Source organism: Molossus molossus, unplaced genomic scaffold, assembly GCF_014108415.1.
Source record: "Molossus molossus isolate mMolMol1 unplaced genomic scaffold, mMolMol1.p scaffold_m16_p_20, whole genome shotgun sequence".
NCBI lineage: Eukaryota > Metazoa > Chordata > Mammalia > Chiroptera > Molossidae > Molossus > Molossus molossus.
This window is the reverse complement of record NW_023425356.1, coordinates 47,441,524-47,468,991: the sequence shown is the minus strand read 5'-3', so window position 1 is coordinate 47,468,991 and position 27,468 is coordinate 47,441,524. Positions and strand designations below refer to the sequence as shown.

The following is a 27,468-nucleotide window of genomic DNA, read 5'->3' as shown; positions in this document are numbered from 1 at the left end:
TTCAAGAACCATCAAAAAGACATACTACAACATACAGACCCAAAGTGATCTTTACTCAGGGAGAAAAGAGCATGTACAAGGGAAAAAGGACTGAGATACACAGAAGTATCCCCACATTCACCGCCCTTCCTTCATCCCTAATGCTTTCTTTCCAAAGTCTCCCCCTTCTGACCAAGAGGCCCTGTCGACTTAGCTTCCCTGACCACAGAGCACTCAAATACTACCTGCAGACACCTACCGCTTCCTTCACATGCCAATACCTCCAGGTCTTGGATGCTCTTCTGAATGAAGCTGGAGAGCCATGTGCTGGCAATGGCACGTCCGACAGGGAAAAACCTCCTGTACCGAGCAGGGCCTCTGGGAGTGGAACTGTGACTATCTACTAACGTATTTGCAAAATTCCACCAGAATTGCCCCGTCCCGTGGGGCTCAGTTTGTTAAGCATCATCCCATGTACTGAGAGGTTGCCAGTTCAATTCCTGTTGGGGCACATGCTTGATCCCCAGTAGGGGATGTGCAGGAGGCAATCGATGTTTCTCTCCCTCCCTTTTTAATAGAGACATATTAAAAAGAATCCCTCCGGAATACTCTGGTAACACTGTTTCAAGACTTCTGTACTATTTCAGCTATACCATGTAACAGAGAAAGAAAGAGCAATGGACTTAAGACAGGGAAACCTTGACCTGCATTTTGGTTCTGTCACAGTATTTCTTAACCCTCTTCGAGACTTAATTTCTTCAACTATAAAACAGCTAATCATAGGTACTTCATAGAATTTTTATAACTTACAAGAATGATAAAGCCAAAGGGAAACAAGGATGTTAATCTGTCAGAGGCTGAAAGGAAAAAATCAAAGGAATAGCATTTCAGAATAAATTTCTTTTAGTTGTACAGAAAAAATCCCCAAAGAGCTCACTGCCTGATTCAAATTTCCTTCACTTATTCTGTGGCCAGTTAGGGTCTTTGAAAATTTAATTAAGTAAAATTTATTTGTTAATTCAACAAATTTCTTATAAAGCAAATATAAAAATAGAAAGGGCTCAAAACCTGATTATGTGATAGCACTTTATATTATGTATGAGTCCCATGGACATGTGAAAATGGAAGTTCTGGAACTTCTGAGTTGGTGAACACACTGAAGAGATGGAAATGGAAACATGACTTGCCCAGAGAAGGTACAGAAGCCCCAGGCCACACCACCCCCGCCAATACCTCTTCCTATGTACATTTTCCATTTGGCTGTTCCTGAGCTATAGCCTTTATAATAAATTGGTAAATGTTTGGTCAAATTTGGCTGATTAAACATCTAGACGTGCTGCCTTCTGGGAGACAGATCTTTGACTCCAGCTTTAAGACCCTGATTTAGTATAAGCATTACAATGACTAGCTCTTCTTTTTACCAGTGAGGAGATCACAAAGAACCCCAGCCTATCACTACCCAATGGTGCCCTTAGAGTTAGTCTTTACAAATCTTTCCAAAGTGACCAACTTCCAAGGAAAGTCTCCTTAGGTGGCTCCTGGAAGGGTCTGAGACAGTGCCTGTCACCCCTGTGAAGACCGGGCTGTGGTCGTTACCGCTGGAAACTTTCTTCCCCGTCTCACACGGTAACAGCGTGGATCTCTACAAATGTCCACAATGGGATCAAGACTGGATGTGTCAGGGATGAGAGCTTTGCTTCTTTCTCCCATGTAATTCTATTTAATAAAATAAGAGATTGATGTATCTCAAAAAAAACAACAACAAATTGAAGGTTCCTGGGTTTCACCCTCAGAAACTCTGACTTATGAATAAGTCAAGGGTTCAGAAATCTGCTTTTTAAATACATATTTCAGGTGCTTAATAATTCTTAAGTAGATATTAGAAGACCATACTTTGAAAAAGACTAGCATAGATATTGAAACTGTCTATAAATGTTGGACTCGGAGAAAGAAGAGTTCGGCATTTCTCTGTTTGGGTCAGGGGCTGGCGAGGAGGGAAGTGAGGAGGAAAGATGTACTTATTATCATCACTTTCATTTTGAGTGCTTCTCTACCAGATCCCACGCAAGGACAAGAGAAAACCAAGATCAACAGGACAAGAGTTTTTAACATGAGGAAGCTTTTAAGTGTAGTGAGAATACTTATATGTGTAAAATTTTATTTGTAACTTTCACAAATCTATATAAATTTGTTTGGATAAGAAGGAGATATTCAGTATCTGAATCTGCATTCCATGAACGGCTCACAGAAATCCAGCACAGACGCTACCGTCACAATGGAGATCTGTGGAGACTCACAGTGAGTAAGGTGGACGGGAGCCGAAAGCTGGGCTGTCGCTGCACTAGCACAGCTCGCATGCTGCTGAACGTCCTCCCTTCCGTCCCCTCATTCTCATGCTGCGAACTAGTCGTGACGAAGTGAGATGCATGGAGTCAGCACAACTTCATAAAATGCAGTTCTGAACTTTTTGTTTACTTTACCAAGTGACATGGGACCCTCCAAGGATTCAAGTAAAACTGGGTAGAGTGGCTAGCACAGTGAGAATTAATCCAGAAAACTGGGTAGCGTGGTTAGCACAGTGAGAATTAATCCAGAAAACTGGGTAGCGTGGCTAGCACAATGAGAATTAATCCAGACATCGCTGCCTTTTACTGCAGGTGGAAGCACAAGTTCTTGCACAGTTCATGAGGTGATGGAAGACGAAATGAGAGCTATTTTTATGAGACAGTTTTGTAGACTTAGAGTTATGGAAAACTACAATGGGCTTAGTTGTGAAGCAGGAGATCCCTGTCATCAGAAGTATTCAGAAAGTTTGAAGGATACCTCACTAGAAATAGAAATCATTTCTACAATGGAAAAAAAGGTACGGCTAGATCAATTCAATGGTAGTCATCCACCAATGAACATTCTACTACTTCTGTGGCTACAAAACTCAACACTCTACTTGAAGGGACTCCAGTCCAATGGCGGTGTAGTAGGTATCGAACAGAAGTGCAGGAAAGGAAACCTGGCACACAGCGAGCAGCAAGGGCAAAGGCATAAAGGTAACAAAACCAAACCCCTCACAGGACGCTTGAGGCTCTGTAAGTAGTTCAGTGTTGCTGGGTGTTAAATGTGTCTATGCAAGTGGTGATGACATTGCTGGGGAGGTAGGGAGGGACCTGATGAAAGAGGGTATTAGATGTCACATAAGGAAGCTTAGATTTTACTCTGTAACCAGTAACCGTGGTTTTCCATATATATACTTCAGCATATAAAACCAATTCAGGTAGTATTTATTAAAATATTCAAAATCAAGAAAATGATATTCAATATTCACTCTCTTTCCTTCTACTACTAATATGAAAATTTGTAGGAACTATCAAAACATAAACATTTAGAAACCAAAGTCAAATCCTTTCCCATCTCAAAATATTTTGGACATTTTTAAGCAAGGTGGAGTAATAATAAAATTTCAGGTTAACAGTATAATTCAGAATGCATTCTCTAATATATTTCTCATTTCTTGTAAAAAAAAGTAAAAAACAAAACAAAACAAAAAAATAGATCTGTGTCAATTCTAGGCTTCAAAATTGGCATACTTCAGAAGGACAAACACTAATTAAAAAAAATGAGAAAAAAATTGTAAGAACCATTTTAATAGAGGTCAAATTCCATTACAGTACATATAAAAAATGACAATAGTGAAATATTTAAAATGTCAACTAGCAGACCCATTAAATCATATTTTGTTTTCCTTATAATATTCACCATAAAATATCTAATGCAACAGACGTTTTCACAGAGGCTGTCCATATATTACTGGACATTAAGGTTAAGGAATATTTACACTTAATGTAATTTACTTAACGAAGAAATAAATTCCAGGTTTGCTTCAGTTTTCCACCACCTGCTTGCCGCTTCTCTTTTCTACCCCACCTCACTCTAGCATGGACACCAGGGAAAGTGGGGCACTCAGGAGGAGATGGAAGCCAGTCTTCCTGGAAGTCAGGGCCCACGCGCAGATCTGCTCTCCTGCGCCCAAGGCAGACAGGAATTCATTCAGATTGGCCTTCTTCCAATCAGGAAAATTTCCTACAGTGTTATAAACCATCCACTAGAGGAAAGAAAAATGGAAAGGAAAGATAAAAGGAAAATGGGAAACCAAAATGAAGAAAGGAAAGAAGAAAGAAAAAGATTCTTGCATGTTGTCTTCTCAGTGTTCACTGAAGAATTTAGGATGAGAAACAGCTTATGAGTGTGGAAGTTAATATATACTAAACGTAGCTTTTTTTAAAATTAAAGGATAAAGACCACATCTTATTTTTTTTGTTTATGTTTCTTCTAGAAGGTGTGAGAGAACAGTAAAATCTAACAGATGTTAGGTATTCATAATTACAATTATTCCCTCTTCAGCAGATGCTCAAGAGCCATTTATGCCTCTTGGTTACAATGTATAACAGATCTCTTTCTGGTGGTAATATGAATCATGTTTCCAAACTTGACTGTTCACATAATTTTCCAAGGAGACCTGAGGAACTTTTCAAAATATAAATCTTTACCCACCCTGTTTCCTCCCCCAACATATGGGTTCATAGGTCTACGAGCAGAATTGCTTTGTTATTTTGGAAGGAGGGGAAGAGGAGAAGACCCCAAGGTGATTCTGATAATCACTCAGGTTTGAAAATCATTGATATAAATACATTTTATTATAGATGTATTCTACACTTTAATGGAAGTAGACTGACTTTTCACATGTGCGTTAACTTACCTAGTATTTAGTGAAATCTGATGCTTTATACACAGCATTTACTAAGTCAGAGAGGGATGCCTATCTCTTAGATAAAAACTTATAAAAATTGGAAAAACAATTATGTTAAGTCTCTTTGAGACAAGACTGAACTGTGAAATAGCGCTAACGAAATGAAGAGAAGAAACAGTATATAAAGCTAACTAAAAGATTAAGCCAATAATACATTCCACTAAAGCTGCACACACTTTAAAATTTTCATTGCTTTTGAAAATAGGCAGCAAAAGCCTAGATGTTCTATCCCAAGGGACAAATGCTAATTATGAAAAAAACTATATAGGTACCAATGAATGCTTATATCAGTGTTTTGTTTTATTTTTATTTATCCTCACTCAAGGACATTTTTGCATTTATCTTCAGATAGAACAGGAGGGAGAAAGGGAGGAAGAGAGAAACATCAATGTGAGAGAGACACATCGAGTGGTTGCCACCCACACGACCCCAACCAGGGCCGGGGACAAACTGCAACCAAGGTACATGCCCTTAGCGGGAACCGAAACCGGGACTCTCTGGTCTGTGGGCCAACACTCTAACCGCTGAGCCAAACCGGCCAGGCAACGTCAGTGTTTTCTTAAGCTGCTATAGTCCTGATGAGTTTTAAGTGACTCTATTAGATCTTAGAAGTATCTCCCACCACTACTGCAGCATTTCTTTGGTTTCAAAAATTACTAATTAATAATACAAAAAAAACAAGATAAAGGCCAAGCCTGAAGGATTATATCATTTATTGCAAGAATCATACATTAGCTACACATTATGTATAAACAATTTGTTTGGTGCCAGAAGTAATTAAAAAACGAATGATGTTAATAGCAAATACTTACAAAGCTCTTATTATATGCCAGAAACTATTCTAAACCCTTTATGTACATTACTTAACTAAACTGCATAAAAACCCTAAGAGGCAGGTTACTATTACCATCAGCATTTTATAGACAGGAAACTAAAGCACAGTGCAGTTAGAAAATTCAGCAAGCTAACAGATGCAGTAAGCGGGCAATCTGATTTCAACCTAGGCAGCCTGGCTCTATAGTTTGTGCTCTTTCTTAATACACTATAATGTTTTTTACCAATGAGTTTGCAGGTTAAGAAATCTGTGACATGAACACAAATAATAGTAGAAGGCACTATATTAATTCATGCAGCAAATATTTTTAATGGATAGAAATCCTGAGAGATTTAGGTAAAGAAAAGATCTGTTTAAGAACACAAAGTTTTAGTTAAAAACAGTTTAGAATAAGTGTTTCATTATATACAATTTTGTTAGAAATAAGAACAGAAAGAATATATTTCGGAACAAATATACTTATGATTGAAAAAGATGTTTTCACCTAATATGGTTATAATTTGTTATAGTACGAGTGATAACATAATTGACTTCTAAGTCAACTTCTTTCCCCCCGCCAAAATCCTCCCCCGAAGACATGCTGAGACAGAGAGAAAAAGAGAGAGAGAGAGAGAGAGAGAGAGAGAGAGAGATCAACATCAGTGTGAGAGAAACACTGATCGGTTGCCTTCTCTGTGTGTCTGGACTGGGGATTGAACCTGCAACCTTTTTTCGGTGCACAGGACAATGCTCAACCAACTAAGTCACTCTAGCTGGACTTGATTTCACGGAGGGAAATTATGGAAATCATTATTCTGACATCCTTCACTCTATAGTTACAGAAACATTTAATGTGATTCCTGGTGTTTCAAGTCACACAAAAAATACCTACTGTTAGAAACCAATGTTTTTCCTGAGGATACAGTACACATTTTTTTGATCACTTTTGAAGAGCTAAGGGAGTCTTAAGGGTCCTTTATAAATATTGCCTTTTACCATTAGCTCTCCAGTTAGAATTGGTGGCCCAAAACTAGATAACTATGTATGACGTGATTCAGTGCTCCTAAAACAAAGATGAGGGTACCTGTGGCCTCAGCAGGGGGCACCATGGTCTCAGGATCCTCCTGCAACAAAAATATTGTCCCTTTATGCCCTAGCTGGGTAGCTCAGTTGATTGGAGCATCATTTTATGTACCAAAAGGTTGCAGGTTCAATTCCTGGTCAGGGTACGTATCTAGGTTGCAGATTTGATTCACAGCCATGGCATGTATGGGAGGCAACTGAATGATGTTTCTCTCTCATAGATGTTTTTTTCCTTTCTCTCTCTCTCTCAAATCAATAAAAACAGCCCTGGCCAGTTTGGCTTGGTGGTTAGAGCGGCAGCCTGAGGACCCAAGGGTCGAGGGTTTGATTCCCAGTCAATGACATGTACCTGGGTTGCAGGTTCCATCCTGGCTGTGGGAGGCAACCAATCGATAGGTCTCTCTCACACTGATGTTTCTTTCTCTCTCTCTCTCTCCTTGCCATTCTGTCTATAAAAATCTATGGAGAAATATCCTTGGGTGAGGATTAAAAAGAAAAAAGTGTTCTTTTCTTTATACAGGCACGATCTTGTAAGAACAGAAATAATCACCTGCATTCTTAAATCAATGTATTATATTTCATTCTAATATTTTCAAATAAGAGTTATGTCACAGAAGGATCCAGATACAGAACATATATAATTTCCTTTATCCAACTCCAGTATCTGAATAAAGCAGTGATGATAAAAAAGATATTACAGAAATAAAGAATAAAGAGTATTATCTGAAATTCACCTTAGCTTTGTAGCATTATTTCAAGGTGAATGTGGGGTGTGGGAGGTAGAATATATATAATATGAATTACTAATACCAAGTTGCCAAAAAACTATGGTTATAAAACATCTCAGTTGCATGGCATTTCCTTTTCAAGCAAAATTGTCTTAAAAAAGATAATTATCAGTATGTACGTATAATTTGTGAAAAATCATTACTTTTATTTTATGGTATTTTTGAACTGGCAAAGACACTGGCATTATATTCCATGTTTTCTGAGTATGGTGAATCTGAAACCTCTTTACCTTCTTGTGGAAGAGCAAATAGAAATAAACTTTTCAGGAAGGCAAACTAGCCATTAAAAAAGATTTTGATCCTCACTTGAAGAAAAACAAAAGAGGCAAAGGACAAAGTACTGTCTCAGATTAAAAGAAACAGTAGAAAATTTCTGTCTTTAAAAGGCAGTAAAAAATTATAAGCCTTAAAGCAAACAGACAGATACAGGACACGTGTGAAGGCTGGAGACGCGTGCTGTTCACGTCCACAGCACTGTGAAATGAGGGAGGACAGAGCAACAGATGCCACGAAGACACTGACCACGTCTTAAAGGGCAGTGAATAACATTCTTTCTAGTTTACATGCAGGGTGATAGAAATAAAAAGAATAGAAATTATACATGATGTTGGCTGTTCAAAACAGGGCTTGAGATTACTGGTTCATTTTTAGTCAGAAGTGGGCAGAAAGAAATATATGTATCTAGGATATAGGAAAAAGCAAGTCTAGACAAAAATTCATCTGAAGAAAATATCCTACATTTTTAAAGACCAAGATACTGTCCTAAGAGAATGTATCTATTTGTATTTGTGCCTCCCCCTCTATCACACACTCATGATTTCTCATTCCACCCCTAAGACTAAATCATTACCATAAATGGTAACATAAAGGCATATGCTATTTTATGTTATTAAATAATTTTCTGCTAATTCATACAGTAAACTGTTAAACCACCTGTATTTGTCCAAAAACTAACAAAACTTTCAAAGTTAAGGTATTTCACAAGTGTTTTTGTGATCAAAATTAGGTAGGACAGAAATAAAGCTGAGAAAGACAATGAAATGTTTGGCCTTTCTAGAGACAGCTATTGATTTCATATCTTAAAAAAGTAATCAAGATGAGATTAAACGTGGTATTATTTTATTACTCCCCAAAAAAGTTATCTGTACTTCTCATCTCCAATTTCTCCCTTCCCCTTCTTTCCTTCTAAAAATTTTTTTTTCTTTATTGGTTTTTTTGTTTGTTCAGATATGGTGGGAGGGAGAGCGAGGAAGAGAGAGAGAGAGAGAGAGAGAGAGAGACAGAGAGAAACATTGATGTGAAAGGGACACATTGAGTGGTTGCCACCCGCACTACCCAACCAGGGCCGGGGACAAACTGCAGCCAAGGTACGTGCCCTTAGCAGGAACCAAACCCGGGTCTCTCTGGACCGCAGGCCAACGTTCTAACCGCTGAGCCAAACCAGCCAGGGCCCCTTCTTTCTTAAAACCACTTCAATCATGTTGTTGTCGCCTCGCTCCTTCCTCTTTTTCTCACATCTTATCTGCCTTAGTCGCACAAAACTAATCAATCCCTCATTCTTGGAAAACGTCCTCCACTTGGTTTCCCAGATCCTAGTTTTCCTACTATTGAAAACCATTTCTGGTCAGATTTTTGTTGATTCCCTTCATTGGCTCAATCACTGAACACTGAAGTGCCCTCAAAAAAAGTACTCATACCACATCTAATTTCTAATTACACTCCCTTGAAGAGATCCTATCCAGTATCTTGGTTACATCATATTTATATCTCTGGCCCCACAATCTGCTGTGAACTCCAAACTTTGTATGTCCACTTAGACAGCAAATAATATCTCAAACTTTAATCAGTTCACAAGTCTCCTGTGTATTCCAAACTTGACAGCTCCACTTCGTATTTTTAGTAACTCTCAAACTTAGCCAGTCTAAAAGTCAACTCCTGGTCTTCTCCCCTAAGACAGTTCCTCTAGTAGTCTTCTCCATTATAATTGATGGCAACTCCACTCTTTAAAACTGTTTGGGGAAAAACCTTGGTGTCACCTAGACTTTTCTCTTTCACTCTCCATGAACTTTTCCCTCTTTCAAAATATGAACAGTATCTGACTACTTTTCACTGGTATACCACTATTTTATCCTACTGGGATTATTACAACAGCCTTCCTGCTTCCACTCTTGACACTTTATAGTCTGTTCTCTATAAAACAATCAAACTGGTTTTTTGAAATTTTAAATGAGATTATATCACTACCTTACTCAAAACCTTACAATGGCTCCCAACTCACTCCCAGTAAAAGCCAAAGTCCTGACAGTGGTAAAATATGTTCTACTGAAAAGGCTCTTCACCACTCTGAAATATCTACTACTCTCCACCTAGCTCACTGTAGTGCAACACTGCCTTCTTTCTGTTCTGGAACACTGATCACATTCTTACTTCATGTATGAACTGTTTGCTTCACCTGGAATACTCTTCTCCTACATTTACACATGGATTATGCCTTCAATTCCTTCTAGTCTTTGTTCTGAGTCAGCTGTTCAGTGGGCATTCCGTCACCACCAATTGAAAAATACAGCTCCCTACTCCAGCACCCCCTCTCCCACTCTCCAGCTTTGTTTTTCTCCAGAGTACTTGCTCCTTCTAACATAACAACGTATTTGTTTTGTCTCCTCTGGCACATAACTTTGTAAGTCTCCTATGAGGGCCAGAGCTTTTTTAATAGTTTTATTCACAGTTTATCCCTAGTATCTAGAACTGTCACTGCACATAATAGATATTTGTTGAATAAATGAATAAAAGAGTCCTTCACACCTTCTGCCTCATTTAAAACAAAAGGAAGTTATTTTTGTGGCTAATGAAAGTGACAGTTATATAAAAATCATATTTAAAACAAATCTGGAATAGTAATGAAATGAGTTACAGAACTTTTATTTTAATCATTTATTGTGAAATAAAGCAAGTTCCTGGGTGATACTGATATACACAGCACATGTTAAGAACTCTAACAACCTATTTTAGAGTTTATCCTATAAACTACAATATGCATCCTTTGTTGTCTAACATGAATTAGTTTTTAACCTCCTTCCTTGACAAGAACTTGAGGACATTTTAATTACATTTACTCTTCTGACATTTGTCATAATCAAGCACTTAATTCTATGTATTTATTAAATTCAACAAAGCATCATTGCTTTATATAGTCAATATGCATTAAGACTTACTGCACATTCACCATTTCTATTGCTTTCCATGCCTTTCTGTATCTGACCTTCCATCTTCATTTCTTCCTTCTGCCTTAAAAATATCCTTCACTGTTTTCTTTAGTGTAGGCCTGCTGGTGGCAATTCATATTTAGCTGAAAATGTCTATTTGCTTTTGTCTTGAGAGATCTTCAATGGAAACAGAATTTTAGATTGGCAGGTATTTTCCTCCAAACACTGCCAATCTGATTCCACTCTCTTCTGGTTTCCATTACTTCATTTAGAAGTTGGCCATCAGTCTAAGTGCTGGTCCTTTGAAGACTACGTTTTCTCTGCCTTCTTTTTTTTTTTTTTTTTTTATCCTCACCCTAGGACATTTTTCCATTTTTTGTTCAGGTAGAGTGGGAGGGGGAGAGAGGAACAGAGAGAGAGAGAGAGAGAGAAACATCGATGTGAAAGGAACACATCGAGTGGCTGCCACCCGCACAACCGACCAGGGCCGGGGACAAACTGCAACCGAAGTACGTGCCCTTAGCAGGAACCGAACCCGGGTCTCTCAGTACCGCAGGCCGACGCTCTAACCGCTGAGCCAAACCGGCCAGGGCTCTGCCTTCTTTTAAGAATCCCTATTTGTATTTTATTTTTAGCAGTTTATGCGTCAAGGTATGACTGTTCCACCACCAGGAGGGGCCACAGGGGTCACAACTAGCTTTATTATTATTTTTTTATCCTCACCCGAGGACATTTTTCCATTTTTTGTTCAGGTAGAGTGGGAGGGAGAGAGAGGAACAGAGAGAGAGAGTGAGAAACATCGATGTGAAAGGAACACATCGAGTGGCTGCCACCTGCACAAATGACCAGGGCCGGACACAAACTGCAACCGAGGTACGTGCCCTTAGCGGGAACCAAACCCGGGTCTCTCAGGACCACAGGCCGACGCTCTAACCGCTAAGCCAAACCGGCCAGGGCACAACTAGCTTTAATCTAGCACTAAGTTACTTAGCTTTATAGAGGGATATAGGATAGGAAATTCAGCATGCTCAGCACCTTCAAACCCATCAAGGGGCCAAGCAACTATTTACATTCAGTTTCTTCTCTCCCAAACTCACACAAAGAATACACCAAATTGCCAAGGACAGTTAAGGTGCAAGTGGTTCACCCTCATACAGAGAGGTACCTTGTTTTCCTGCCAGTCTTACACTGTTCACTGTGAACAGATGTAAGGCCATTATGCCAACTCATAGTTCTATCACTCCAGAAGAAATACCACAGATGAGGTTTCACAGAAAATTTAAGATAACTAGCTCCTGGCACATAACATTCCATATTTGTCTAATGTCAGTTTATTTCCATAAAAGAGTGCTATGAGAAGGCAGGCTCAAGGTCAGATTTTCAGGCAGGCCTAGGTCTGCTCAAGGTCCAGGTTAAATATTAAATCTATACTCACATTGTAGATTGCAAGTCATTTATTCTCTGGGATACAAAGGCTTACTGAATCTCTGCCTTGATGTCTTCCATCAATTTTGTCAAGTTCTTAACAACAATCTTTTCTAATATTTACTTTAGCAGCATTATTTCCTCATCTCTCCTTTTAGGTATCCTACTAAATATATTAAACTTTCTTCATTCTCTATTTCCTTTCTGTATTTTTTTTCACCACTTTTTCTCTCCATGTTTACTTCTGTATATTTTCTTCTAACTTACCTATAAGTTCATTAATTCTCTTTTCAACTGTCTTATCTTCCATTCCACCCATCCTGACTTCTTAATTTTTGTCAATTACATATTTTCAGTTCTAAAATTTTCCTTTTAAAAATAGCTTTTAGTTGCTAGTTAAAATTTTCAAGTGTCTTTAACCTCATCAGCATGGATACTTTTAAAGCTATGTCTGATAATTCCGATATCCAGAGATGCTATGATTTTGTTTCTATTGTTCATTGCTTCTCCTGGATTTATTCATGCTGCCTTGCTTTTTCCTATGTCTATTTTTCATTGTGCCCTAGTTATTGCATTAGCAATTTTGCAAATAATAAATGAGATCTTCAGATGATCTTCTTTAGAAGATCTTTCAGAAAGGATTTAATTTTGCATCCTGTGGACTCTAGCAACCCAGGATCACCTCACTTTAATTTCAGGATTGATACAATTTGAAGTTGATTTGCAATCCCTGTGAGGGCTTATCTTCTACCGGTACCTTAGACTACACCCTCTAGGAACTTAAACCAATAGAGTTAACCAGTGGTAAGCACTAAACACCAACACCTGTGCCCCTTTCAAGCTACCATAGTGCTTTCAGCCACTCCACCAAAATTGGCAAATGATCCCAGGCAAAAAGTATACTGAAAAGCCAGGCTCACATTTCTAGGCTGGTAATTCTTTTCTATCTTATTTACTTTCTTATGCCTTCAAACAGGTTTTTGTTTTTAAAATACATATACTTGGTCCAGCTTGCTTAAGTCTGCCATTACCAACTGGAAACTGAGTAAGAGAACTTTAAACAATATAGCAGTGGAATATAACTAATTAAAGTTAAACTGTACTGGGAACTCAGATATCTTAATATACCCATCAATAAGAATTTTTTGTGTCAAAAATAAAATCAACCAAGTTAGCACCTAAAAAGTTATTTTTTGAAAAGATGACATTGAATAATAAGCAATGTTTACAAAAAAAATTCAGATAAATTATTTCTCATATACTTTATTAGAAAGCGTGTACTTTAAAATATAACCAAAGAGCCTACATGCATATATGCATAGCCCATGGACACAGACAATAGTGTGGTGAAGGCCTAAGGTGGGTGGGAGCCCAGTGAAGGGAAGCAATATGGTAAAAATGGGGGACATCTATAATACTCTCAACAATAAAGATAAATTTTAAAAAAAGAATACAGCATTAAATATTCAGATAATGTGATTAAAATTTGAGAGACATGCGATAAAAAAAGTATGAATAAATGACAAGTTGAAGAAAACTTTTTTTCAACCTGGAAGTGCAACTTTCTTATGAAATTAAAGGTGTTTAAATATTCTTGTATAAATGTATTTTGTAGAAAGTAATTCTGCATTGAAATACTTTTTAATTAGTTGTAATATATAGATTACTCCTCTTTATCTACATCAAACTTTTTTCTTTTTAATATAATACCAGCTTCAGCTAAATGTTTCCTGAGTATATACTGCATGTGAAAAATAAGATACAGTATATACTCTGGAGAAATTTCCAGTTTTATAGAAGAGATATAATGAGACAATGTGATAATGGCTGTAACAGAGGCATACACAAAATGCTGTGGGTACACAGGAGAAACATCATGTCAGCATTACACTGTTTCATTAGTGACGTTTCAATTACTACCTAAATGCTAGTTTCCTATAGTGATGCAAGGCTAAGCAAAAAAGAAAATGCGTATCCCATACCAATTTATATTCTAAACATTAAGAAACTCACCTGTGTATGCACAAACATAAAGCATTATATAGGACACCAAGGTGAAAAGAGAATGATATGAAAACTTACCCCATCTGGCAGTGCCCTCCAGCACACAGCACTAACAAATTCATTTGTATCATCTTCTTTTCGATCTTTGTCAAGAACACTTTTAACTGTATCAAACTTAAAAGTTAGCAAAGTCTTAGAAAGTCCTTTATAGTATAGGTAAAGAGAGTTGTTCTCGCTTCCTAAAAAAAATTTAAAAAATAAATGAATTTTTAGAATGGGATAACTCAGAATTAGGACAGTACATTCATAAGATAATTTATCACTAAGTTTAAACTCAAAGACCAATGATCTCTTAAGATTTAAATATGAAAGACCAGAACACAGGATTTCTTGGGAATCATGTCAGAAAAGAATTCATAGAAAAAAGCTGCACTTTACTAATCTAAAGAAATGATCACTGTTAAATGATACAACACTTGAAATTCTAAGGCTGAAATTACCATGTAAAAATAATTTCTAGGACAGGTCTCGAGAAAAATCAGAAATTTGTTATCGGATGAATCTTTAATTATATCTAGAACAATTTAATCTAGAGAGTAAAAGGAAAGTTATTGCACCTATAAAAACAAATTGTAATAACCTACAAATTTTATTTCCCATTCCCCAATAAAGGCATTACTCTATTAGGTGAGTGGTCTAGAAACCTATATTTTTGAGCAGTCCATCAGAAGTTAGATAATTATGCAGAGACTTGCTTTGGCAGGGTTTAAGTTTATATACACGTGGAGAGAGTCCGTTTTACTCAATAAAGGCCAAGTCATTTGAAGGTACTGATCACAGTTCATATATTTAAGCATGAGATATATTAGAGCATTTGACCAATACTAAATTTGATTTTTCTATTTCTGATTTAAATATGTAAAAATTACCTACAATAAAAGCCCAAGAAGAGATCAAGACTATCCAAATAGATCACTTAATGAGGAAAACATTTTACAGGGGAAAATGAGTATCAAGCTCAAAAACACAAATAATGTCTACAAAATTAGGATAGTAGCAGCATTTAATATTTTCTATCTTTTATATAATATAGACATTCTGTTATAATGGAGAACAACTAAAAAACATACTTAAAAATCTTATGCTATTTCCTGTGGTCAGGATTTGTTAGTGTTCACTAGAGAAGGAAAGGACTAATGCAGTACAATATGAGGAAAATTCAATATGCTACCTCTTGAGTATAAAGATTATTCCCTGACTTGGTATGTACTATAATTCCACTGACTGCAATTTTAGTGACAGATACCTGTTAAAAAAAGTCTAGGAAAAGATGATTTCACTTACCACAAGCTATGTAATCTCCATTGGAAGCGAGGCCTACAAAGTTTTTTTCATTGATATGACCCTTGAAGGAACGTAGACAGTATGGTTTCCCTACATTCCACAGCTTTAACTGGCTATCCGTTGAGCTAAAGGAAATACAGAAAGTTAGAACACATTTAAGATTTCATGGCATGAAACGCATCACTACAAATTAGAGGCAATCTAGTTTGGTGGTTAAGAATGTGGAATCTGAAACCAGACTGAGTTAGAATACTCAGTATGCCATTCATTTGTTTTTGACCTTAAGAAAGTTATACAACCTCTCTGGCCTATGTTTTTTTCATCAGTTAAATGTGACATAAGATGTTTCTTACCTTACAGAATTAGATGAATCTTATAAAATATTTTGTTAAATTAATTCATTTAAAATGTGCAATAATCCCTGGGCATTAGTAAACATTAATCATTGGTAATACCATACCACCACTATCAAATGAGAAAGCTCTATTGGGAGTTGTGCCAATTCATGGACACAAATGTCCCACTTGTTTGATTTACTTTTCAACTCTTGAATTGTATGGTATACTGAATATAAACTATATTCACAGCTTAGTTGTAACTGCAAGGGTGGAATACTATAAATGGTTGAATGGTCTATATCAAGTAGTTTATCCTACTGAAATAATATGCAAATGCAGTTCTTTACCAAAAAATAATTGAATATAGAAATCACTGGTAATTCTATCATATAGACAGACAGTTTTGGGACTTAAATAAAACTATGTGTTTTGTTTTTCTCTTTTTGTTAAAATAAATTGAATCATATCACATGTATTGTTAATTGCTTCTCCTTCATTCGTGTTACATTTTTTTTCTGTAAAGTAACTCATTTCTGTATCTTTATTAATGACTACATGATAAATCATCTTTTTTCTTACTCTAACATTCACAGAATAGGGCACAATGACAAGTGTTTTACATACATTATTTTATTTAAAGATTCACAATCGATTAGTACTATTATTAGCTCCCTTTATAGACGAGCACACTGAGATTCATAAAGTTGAGGACATTGTTTCAAGGTACCACATCTAGTAAATATTAGAACCAGGACTGAATCTTCATTTCAGAAGCCAAACCCCAAACTCCTGAAATACTTCTCTATTGCTACTTGTCATTTTTTCAACATAACATCTATTCTTAGGTATTTATGATGTTTTAAATTTGTTCTTTGCTCAACAGTGTTGCACTGAATATCCCTTTATGTGTATATATATTTTTTAATTGGCCAAGAATTCAAAGGTTGCAGCAACGTGTGTATTTTAATCTTACTTTTTAATATTTCCAAGTATACTTATGAATGAATTTGTTCTAAATACTCTTAAACTCCAATATGTCCAAGAGAAAAAATCACCTTGATTTACAAAAACTATGAATAAAAAATTAGTAAAACTACAAATTTTTCATTCACAGTTTTTGTAAATCAAGATGATTTTGTCCAAGAGAAATGTGGATACATTAATAAGGTCAACTAAGATTTCCAGTATATACAATTAAGTATACATATACTTTAACAGGTTGAAACAAACTGATTCAACATTCATAAATCTGAAATTAAAGAAAAACATTTTTGCCCTATTTAAATCTGAATAAAATTTCAATTATTTACTGCCCATATTAGTCCTACTGATAGGATACTTTTTGACTGGTTACTACTTAATTTAGATTTGTGAATCAATGACCTATACTACTTCCCCTTGTCAAGCTCAGTTCTCACTTTCTTTTTTTCCCTTTTTTGTAACTCAATTCAAATTACCAAATTCTTATCTAGGGCAACCAGCATGAAGGTAGATGTGATGGGAAATATCAAGTATAAGTCCCTGGCATTAATAATCTAAGAGACATTAAAAACTAAGTGAAAAGAAAAAAAAGAAAAAAAAAAAAAACACAATATATCATTTAGCTTGAGAAAAAATAATGGATATGAAAAAGAGAGAAATTAAGAATAGGTATTTACTAAAGTAATCCCAAACAAAAACTATGAAATAGATCACAGAAAGAAGAGACTGCCTCTATTAGCAGAAGAGTTTTGTCAACAATATTCTGGCAATTGAAATTTATTTATCTAGTTGGATCTTGTTATCTTCAAACAAAATAAAAGACAACTAAAAGCTGTATTATGACTCCCTACGTCAGAAGCTTCTAAAAGGATGTTTGTCGGGAAAAGCATTCATAGTTGGAAGTTCTCTTCAAAAAAACACGTAAAACTCACCATGAAATCTCAGGGAGATCAAGTGATATAGAATCATAAAAGTCAACCAGCTATTACTTAAAACCAAAAATAATACTATAGTACTGCAATGTAGATACATATAGAATAACATTAGTGGACTTATATAAAACACTTCTCATTCTATTCCCTCAACTACGTTATTTTTCTTAAGGTAAAGCAGTGGCTGAAATGCATTCTTAAATTCAAATATTTAAGAGGGTGACATTAAAAATTAGTATAATCAGGATTTTATTCACAAATAACATATTAAAGTGAATAATACAGATAAGAATATGCATGTATTTTAATTAGACAAGTTATAAAAATCTACTATTTAAGAAAAAGTGCACATACCACAATGTTACTCTTTACATATATTCAAGGTGACATTACAAAATGGTAAAGGGTGACAGAGAGCTGAAAAGAGTAATACTCACGCAGAGACAATTTCCTCACCACTCACAAACTTTGCGTAAGAAACTGCTTTTCGGTGTCCTTTGAATACCATAATTGGCTGTTTAGTGTTACGAAGATCATAGTAGTGGACACAGTGATCTAAAACAAAACAAAACAGAGAATAATTTAGTAAATGAGGAAATGGAAAGCAAAGCTAATTTTAACTGGTTTTGATATTTTTTATCAAATGTTTCACGAACAATGTCAACCTCTGTAAATAGCCAGAAAACTAATGGCTATGACTCATTTCAAAGATAAGGAAAATATAATGGGTTTTCTTTTTTGAATCTAGGAAAATATGGTTGCATTAAAAAAACGTAAACATGCACATATGCCAATGTCAGTCAGAGAGCTGCATTGACAGTTCCTATAGTCCTGGCACTAGGAACAGAGTATTAAGGGTTCAAAGTAACTGGAATTTAAAAATGAATCTCTTTCTTTTAAACTAAAGAACTTATATGCATAACCAATGGACACAGATAACAATATTGGGGTGGGGGGCCGGGATCAGGAGAAGGGTGTCAATGGGGGAAAAAGGAGAAACATCTGCAACAAAAATAAATTGATTTAAAAAAAAAAAAATCTCTAAATTGTGATAGCTTTATTTTAAAAAGGTAATATAAATATTTTGGGCTTCTGGCTAAACATACTGCTACATACTTTTATTTCCTACATTTGCTTTTTAAAAAACACTTTCTTGAGAGACGTTGTACAAATAATAAATTATTTAAATAGAATCATCATAATGCGTGGCTCCCCTGTAGGGTTTCTCATACCTCACATAATGTTTCTGAAGTTCATCCATGTTTTAACACGTGTCAGCAGTTCTATCAATTTTATTGCTGCAGAGTATCCCACTGTATGGATATACCAATTTTGTCTATGCACTATCCACTTACGAGCAGATGAATATTTGTTTCCTTTTTTTTTTTTCCCTTTGGTTATCATTAATAATGCTGCTATGAATAATCACATTCAAGTGTTTTTGTGGACATGTATTCAGGCCTTGGGGAGATACCTATAAAAGTGTAATTACTGGGAAATGCAATAATTCAAACTGTTGACTGCACCATTTTACATTCCCATCAGCAATACATGATGGTTTGGGGTTTATTTCTGGGCTCCCAATTTGTTCCACTGGGCAGACTGTACATGGAGTAGCAAGGCTGTATTTATCATTTTCTTTCTTTTTATAAAAATCCTCACCCAAAGATAATTTTTTTTCCATTTAACTTTAGATAGAGTGAGGGTGGAAGGGAGGAAGGGAGAGAAAGGAGGAGGGAAGGAGAGGGAGAGAGAGAGAGAGAAACATCAATGTGAGAGAGACACATCGATTGGTTACCTCCTGAATGACCCCAACCAGGGCTAGGAACCGAACCACAATTGAGCTGTGCCCTTGACCGGAATCGAACCCAAGACTCTTCAGTCTACGGGCTGACACTAACCACTGAGCCAAACCTGCTAGGGCTATCATTTTCTTATTTACTTGAAAGAGTTCTTCATGTATTCTAAATATCTCACCCCAATTAATAACTTTTTTAAAATTATTTTTTCAGGTATTATTTGATGGACAAAAGTCTTAAATTTTGTAACAGTCCAATTTATCTACTTTTCATTTAAAGTTTACAGTTCTTGCATCTTAAGGCATTCCCTGCTACCATATTATGAAGATATTTTCTCTTATATTATCTTATAGTTTATAGTTTTGCCACTAACATTTAGGTCATTAGATCACCTGGAATTGGTTTTGTGTATTTAGTGAAGTAGAATTACAGCCTCTTTTCCCCATACCAATTGCCCCCAAATCCATATTTTCCAAACTCCTATGCAATATAATTTTTGTCATGTATCTACTCCTGTGCCAAAATAAAACTGTTTTCTTTTCCTTATCCTTCTTATAAAGAGTCTAGTATTAAATTTTGAACATTTTAACTAGTCTGTTAATCCCTGCCTTTTATTTGGACCCAGTTTCATTTACCATAATTATGTATATCTGAATTTCTATCAGTGAGCTTATTTTGTTTTTTAATTATCTCAAGTTTTCTATGCTTCCTCCACCTTCCCTTTCTTGCTTGCTCTTAGATTAGCCAAATATTTTACTCTTCTCCACTTATCCTAATAATAGTTTGGATTTTACTTTGGTTCTATTATTTTAATGGTTTCCCTTGAAATCATATTAGGTATTTCATACTTCCCAAGTGTTTGCAGTGATTACTCAGTATTAGTAACAGATGAATAAAAGATGTCTGCCTTTAAAATATCTCTCCATTTAATATAAAATTTCTTGTGAAGCTCATCTTTTAAAAGATCTAGCTAGAGTGCTAATTACAGGCTGGAAGGCAAGACAGACATAAATAGAAGAAAGATTTACTGGGTTTCTCAAAGTTGTTTTTAGATTCTAGCTCTCTAAAATACAGATTTCATTTATGACAAAGTAATCGAATAATTTCATTAATACTGGCTTTATGGCTACTACTTCCATTTCAGTATACTCAAATTTGTGAAAACTTGAAAATCAAGTGTCCTTGATAGTCACTTCCTGCTATTATCTGTGTAGTATAGATAACTGAAACACATGTTCATGAATGTTGTGACATTAATCACATTAAGATTTACTAAACAATTCTTCAGGCATTCGATTTATTTAAATTTGAAGGAAAAGACATCATCCCCACTGGCAACTGATGTATAAAGACAAGGCAGATTTATAAACTTAGCAAACCTAAAATGTTTCGCATTACTTAGATCAGACAGGAAAATATAGTAAAATGCCGAATCACAACTAGAAAGCACTGAAAATGGGAGAATAGTGTTTATGTTTGTGAACTGATTAGTTTACTGAGAACACTTCACAGTAACCAAAACTGAACGTGTTTATTGATAACACAGTTAAATAGAATATTTCAGAATTCCTGTCTGTTCTAGGAACATTATTTCTTCCTAGTGAATATGTTATTAGCATAAATGCCACTCCTGAACCAGAGTAATACTAATTTTATCTTTGACTTTTAATCATTAATTTCGGGGGAAGGGACTATTATTAATTTTAAGAGAACACCTTAAAAGTACCCATATTTCCTTTCTGTTATACTAATTACAATTTTAAAAACTGCAAGATGCTTCAAGCTAGCATGCAAGCATCTCTAATATTTTGTTAAAACCAGAGATTGCTTGCTTGGAATTCTATTTACTTTAGTCTTACAATGCTCTCCGAAATTAACTTTAGAGAAGATAAACTAGAAAAAACTGGTTTTCTACCTTTTTCTACACAATAAGAATATTACTCTCTCTTTTGGTAAAAGCATGTTTCCAATAATTTCAGGGTTTAGAAAGAGATTTTAAATGGTTTACAGAGCCTTTTTCTCAATATTAATCACAAAAAGGTAGTTTAAAATTCCTAATCTATTATTTTCAAGGGGACCGTGACTTGGGATTTTATATTTTAACAGAAATATTTTTAGTCCATCTTGAGAAACTTCTCATGGTGTAAGCTTCAGTAAAAAAATAAAACACCTCTCCCCACAAAATGACAAACAACAAAGATCAACTAGACTTCATTTTACATAATGATAAAAGATGAAAGAGCAAAATAATGAAGTAAAAGCACAGAGAGAAATGAATTCATAATACAAAATGGAAATATAAGATCTAAATTCGGTAAGGGAAGCTTAGAATTAGCATGATGCATTAGTACTCAAGAAAGATTCACAGTGTCCTTGCAATAGGAAGTCAACTCATATACTAATTATTTACTTCTTATAACTCCATAAGTAATGTTTAACAATGTACAGAGCATTCCTAATGTCAAATTCATCATTACAATTGGCATTTAATAAGCAACCGTACGAATATGTCTCTGTGTACTGTTCTCAGTGGTAAAATAAATGGTACAGGTAGAGAGAGTGATGTTTTATAGTTTAAAAGGAAACAGATAATAGTCTACATTTTAAAAAATGTTTCAATTCTAAATTAAGATGATTCAATAACAGTCATTGTTTTCTGGTGGTAAAGATTTTTCTTATGATTAAAGGCATGTTTCACTTAGTGAAAGGTACAATAATAGGAAGTGAATTAAGTGAGAAAAAGAGAAGACACAAATGAGCAGTCAGAAATACAAGAAGGGACATTATTAACTGACACTATGGAAATTAAAAGGATTATAAGAGAATGTTATAAACAACTTTATGTCAATAAATTAAAAAATTAAATTTACAAATTCCTAGAAAGGCAATCACTATCAAAACCAACTTCAAGAATAAAGAAAAAATCTAAATAGACTTACATAAAATAAATAAATTAAATTAGAAATTTAAAATCTCCCTACAAAGTAAAGTCCAAGTCCAGATGGTTTCACTGATATAGTCTGTAAAGGTGAAATAATACCTATCCTTTACAAACTCATTCAGTAAACACAGAAGAAACACTTCCCAACTCATTCTATGAGGCCATTAGTACTGTGCTATCAAAACCAGAGAACAGCATATGAAAAGAAGGTTACAGTAAATCAAATCCAATAAAATATAAATAGGATCTTAGACCTTAGCCAAAATTTTTTTCCAGAAATTGAAGGGTGGTTTAATGTGGAAAAAAACAAATGAAAAGAAATATCTCATATTATTACAATAAAGAACATAAACCACAAGATCATCTTAATAGAGGCAGAAAAAGCATTTGATAAAATCCAACACTCATTCATAATAAATACTCTTGGCAAAGTAGGAATAAGTTGTAACTTATTCAAGCTGATAAAAGGCATCTACAAAAAAAACCTATAGCTAATATCACACTTAGCTGTGAAGAACAGAATGCTTTCTCCTTAAGATAAGGAAATCCCTTCTGCTACTTCATTCAACATTGCACATAAGTTTTTAGCTCATGCAATAAAGCAAAAAGAATAACATAGTAAAGGAAGAAATAAAAGTGTTTTAATTCACAGATATTACCCTAAAAGTAGACAATTCAAAATAAATAATACATAATACATAATAAAGCTATGAGAAAAAACACACAAGAGTTATCAAGATTGTAGGATGCAATATCAATGTACAAAATTGACTGTATTTCTGTACACTTTAGCAACAAACAATCAAAAAAAAAAAAAATTAAGAAAACAATCCCATTCACTAAAAACTAAAAATACTAAAATACTTAGAAATAAATTTAACAAGAGACATTCAAGACTTGTATACTGAAAACGGTAAAATACTGATATTAAAAATGGTTAAGAGAATTAGAGATCAATTTATTGATACAGATGTAAAAATATCAGCAATAAACTGTATTAATTTACCAAAAGAATTCCACATTAAGCTCAAGGCCAAGATTTAATCTAGAAACAAATAGAATTCAATATAAGAAAATGTATAAGCATAATTCATTATGTCAACAAATTAAACCATATGATTACAAGTACGCTGAAAAGGCACTTGATAAAATACCAAAGTTGCTTCTAAGAAACAGTAAAATAATTTGAATTTAGTAAGACTATTTTCCAAATTAGATACCCAATGCCTGGCCGGTGTGGCTCAGTGATTGAGTGTTGACCCTGCACCAAGAGGTTACCGGTTTGATTCCCAGTCAGGGCACATGTCCAGGTTGTGGGCCAGGTCCCTAGTAGGGGGTATGCAGGAGGCGGCCAACTGATGCACTGTGTCATCTCTCTCTCTCCCTCTCCCTTACTTTCTCTCTAAAAAAAAAAAAAAAAACCCAATAAAGAAAAAAAAAAAGAGTAATTCAAAATTAGATATCCAAAATAGTAAAAGACTGAAGTGCACTCAACTAAATAAAACAGATGGGGGAAGCAATTATTACCAGTACAACATCACTGCCTTATTAGAGGAGAATGCAAGATATTAGAAAGGAAATAAGAAATAGAACCATCACTTTTGGCAGCTATCAAATATAAACAGATAATTGAAAAGACTCTACTAAGAACCTACTAGATTTAATAAGATAAATATATAAATGCCTAGAATTATACAAATATCAAAATACTAACAGTTTTTGTGTATTCTTCGCAAACAGTACCTAAAATAAGGAATGAAAATTATTTTATTTAAAATAATAACAAAAATTATAACATACATAGGGAGAAAGCAGAGAGACCTGGGGCCTAAGTGAAATAAACTATAAAATTTCACTGAAAGACAGGATATAATACAGACAAAAAAAAAAAAATACCTCATATAAACGTGTGGGAAGATATACTACCTTAATAATGTCAATGTTTTCAAAATCAACATATAAATAGAATGTAATTCAGATGAGAATCCAAAAAGAATTTATGTAGAGTTGAAAAAAATATAAATTATAAAGCTTACATGGAGCAGTAAATGCAAAAATTAACTGAAATATATAAAAAAATTTAAAACAGAGAGGATAAAACTGCGTGCTAGATAGATAGGGAAGCATTTTAAAAGTAGGTTTCCCTTTTTTAGGAAGAAGAAATTTTGAAGATGCTCACATCTGATATTTGTACATATTTAATACTGATAATTACTTTTATTCTTAAATGATGGTCAATGGTTAGTATGTTTATAAAGGAGAACATTAAAACTCAATAAACTATTTTAATTAAATATTAATAATAAAAATAACTAAACAATTATCGAGTACCATATTATTAGAGCTTTACACGTAACTTCTTTCTTTCATAATCCTCATAACAGCCCCAAAAGGCTATCTCTATTTTAAAGATAAGGAACTTGGGGAGAGAAGTTAATCAACTTGCCCAAGGTCACACTTCTAGTCAGTAACAAAACAGAAATTTAAAAAAGGGAAAAGTTCAAATGAAAAGAATAGCATTTAATCATGAAAAAATATCCTATATGCTAAAAAAAGAGAATTCTACCCACATATACATGTTAGTCCATACCCTCTTTGAATTTAACTATGAAATTATGTCAGTATTCAAGAGAAATAAATAACAAGAAGTCTAACAACAAATTAAGATTTAAATTGTGCTTTTCTCTTTGTAACTCCTCACCTGAGGATATTTTTCCATTTATCTTTAGATAAAGTGGGAGGGAGGGTGGGAGGGAAAAAGAAAGAGAGAGAGAAACCTTGACGTGAGAGTGACACAATGATTGGCTGCCTCCCACAAGACCCCAACCAGGGCCAGGGACTGAACCGCAACTGAGGTTCATGCCCTTGACCAGAATCAAACCTGCGACTCTGTGGTCCACAGGCCTATTCTCTAACTGCTGAGCCAAACCAGCCAGGGCAGTGCTAGCTCATCGTTAAAAAAAACCAGTAAGTGAGATTATCAATAAAAAAAACAAAAACAAGGAGCCCTGGCTCAGTGGTTAGAGCAGCAACCCATTCACCGAAGCATCGCTGGTTTGATTCCTCGTCCCAGTTGGGGTCATGTGTAGAAGGCAACCAATTGATATGTCTCTCTCACATTGATGTTTATTTCTTTCTCCCTCTCCCTTTACCCCGCCTCACCTCTCCCACCCTCCCTTCCACTCTCTCAAAAAATAAATAATAAATAAAATAAAATCAATGGAAAAATATCCTGGGATGAAGCTTAACAAAAAAATAACCAAGACCCTGGCCAGTTTGGCTCAGCAGTTAAAGCATCGGCCTGCGGTCCTGAGAGACCCGGGTTCAGTTCCCGATAAGGGCATGTACCTTGGCTGCAGTTTGTCCCCGGCCCTGGTTGGGTCGTGTGGGTGGCAGCCACTCAATGTGTCCCTTTCACGTCGATATTTCTCTCTCTCTCTCCCTCCCGCTCTGTCTGAACAAAAATGGAAACATGTCCTCGGGTGAGGATTAAAAAAAAAAATAACCAAGCATATTTCACAATGCAGAAGTTAAACTTCAGGTGTCTACTCTTTTAGTAAACAGTCAAGGGGAGAAAACAGATATAGAAGACAAAGTAATTAAGAGTAGAGTGACCCCTATGATTGATCTGCCAACCCCGTAATACTTCTGACAATGAAAGAAGGTACTAATAGCAATAGTAATTATATTGGTACAAGTATGAACTTACACTCCCCGAGCAAACCCGGACATTTGGTCACCCTAGCTTAAAAAAACTTTAGCAAATAATCCTTTGCTATTATTATAATAGCAAATATTTTTATTAGTACTTACTATGTTGGCAAGCACTCCATGATACAAGACTAAGTGTTTTATTCACTGTCCCTAGATAGGTAATTTGTGCATAGTAGGCACTCAATAAATAACTGTTGAAGTAATTAATTGGTTTCCTTTAATAAAAAAAAATTCCTGTGTCTATATTTAAATGGTTTAATCATCATTATGACCTAAGTTTGTGAATAAGTAATCATTAGTTCACATATAGAAAGATTTAGTGGAACCATGACAAAAATAATCAACAAATCCATCTCTATATATTAAACATTAGTTTGCCCAGCTGGTGTGGCTCAGTAGTTGAGCATCAACCCATGAACCAAGAGGTCACAGGTTCGACTCTCGGTAGGGGCATATGCCCAGGTTGTGAGCCAAATCCCCAGTGGGGGGCATGCAGGAGGCAGCCAATCGATGTTCTCTCTCATCGATGTTTCTATCTATATCTCCCTCTCACTTCCTCTCTCTCTAAAATCAATAAAGAAGAAAAATTTTTAAACATTAGTAACAATATACGGAAATAAAGGCACAGCAACAAATGAGTAATGATGGCACACTGCATACTTCTAATTTAGAGTCTAATAATAAAAACACAATTTAAATCTTCAAAGACAATTATTCTTTTTTAAAATGCCCTTTTATCTTTGACACAGCACTCAACCAACATCAAAAGAAGACAAATCTGATTGTATTATTTACCTGCACAGCCGAAAGCCAAATGATATCTAGAAGAGGGGCTGAATTTAACACAGCATACATTAGCCTTCGCCTCAATGCTTGCCACCGAGTTGTCTAGGTTGGTAGACCACAGCTTCACTAAGAATAAAATAAAATAAAATAAAATAAAATAAAAATAAATAAATAATAGATTAGCAAATGCTCTATAACCTAGAAAGTCTACTTATTGCTAAAGCTGTGTTTTTGAGCTAATCTATAACATTCTGGTTTACTAGAACCAAAATTTTAAAACTGAACAACTGACTAACAGAACAGCTTAGTTTTTTGTTTTTTTTTAACTTTTTTTTTCTTTATTGATTTTTACAGAGAGAGGAAATGAGAGGGAGAGAGATAGAGACATTGATGAGAGAGAACATTGATTGGTCCCCTCCTGCATGCCCCCCACTGGGGATCGGGTCCACAACCTGGGCATGTGTCCTGACCAGGAATCGAACCGGTGACCTCTTGGTGCATGGGTCAATGCTCAACCACTGAGCCATACCAGCCGG

At 35.2% G+C, this 27,468-nt stretch overlaps 1 protein-coding gene across 11 annotated transcripts in view; it reads right to left on the bottom strand.

The window, feature by feature from the left end:
* The window catches only part of COP1 (COP1 E3 ubiquitin ligase), a 128,441-nt gene that overhangs the window by 8,249 nt on the left and 92,724 nt on the right, over positions 1–27,468 (bottom strand). For 10 of the 11 annotated variants that reach the window (XM_036273095.1, XM_036273090.1, XM_036273094.1 and 7 more), the window contains 4 exons: positions 26,942–27,058; positions 18,130–18,247; positions 15,442–15,566; positions 14,176–14,336 (listed from right to left, as the gene is read on the bottom strand). In XM_036273095.1, the coding sequence (XP_036128988.1) occupies positions 14,176–14,336; positions 15,442–15,566; positions 18,130–18,247; positions 26,942–27,058 (521 nt within the window). Of the gene's footprint in view, positions 1–789; positions 837–14,175; positions 14,337–15,441; positions 15,567–18,129; positions 18,248–26,941; positions 27,059–27,468 lie in introns of those variants that run through there. The other variant, XM_036273093.1, reaches the window with a different exon arrangement.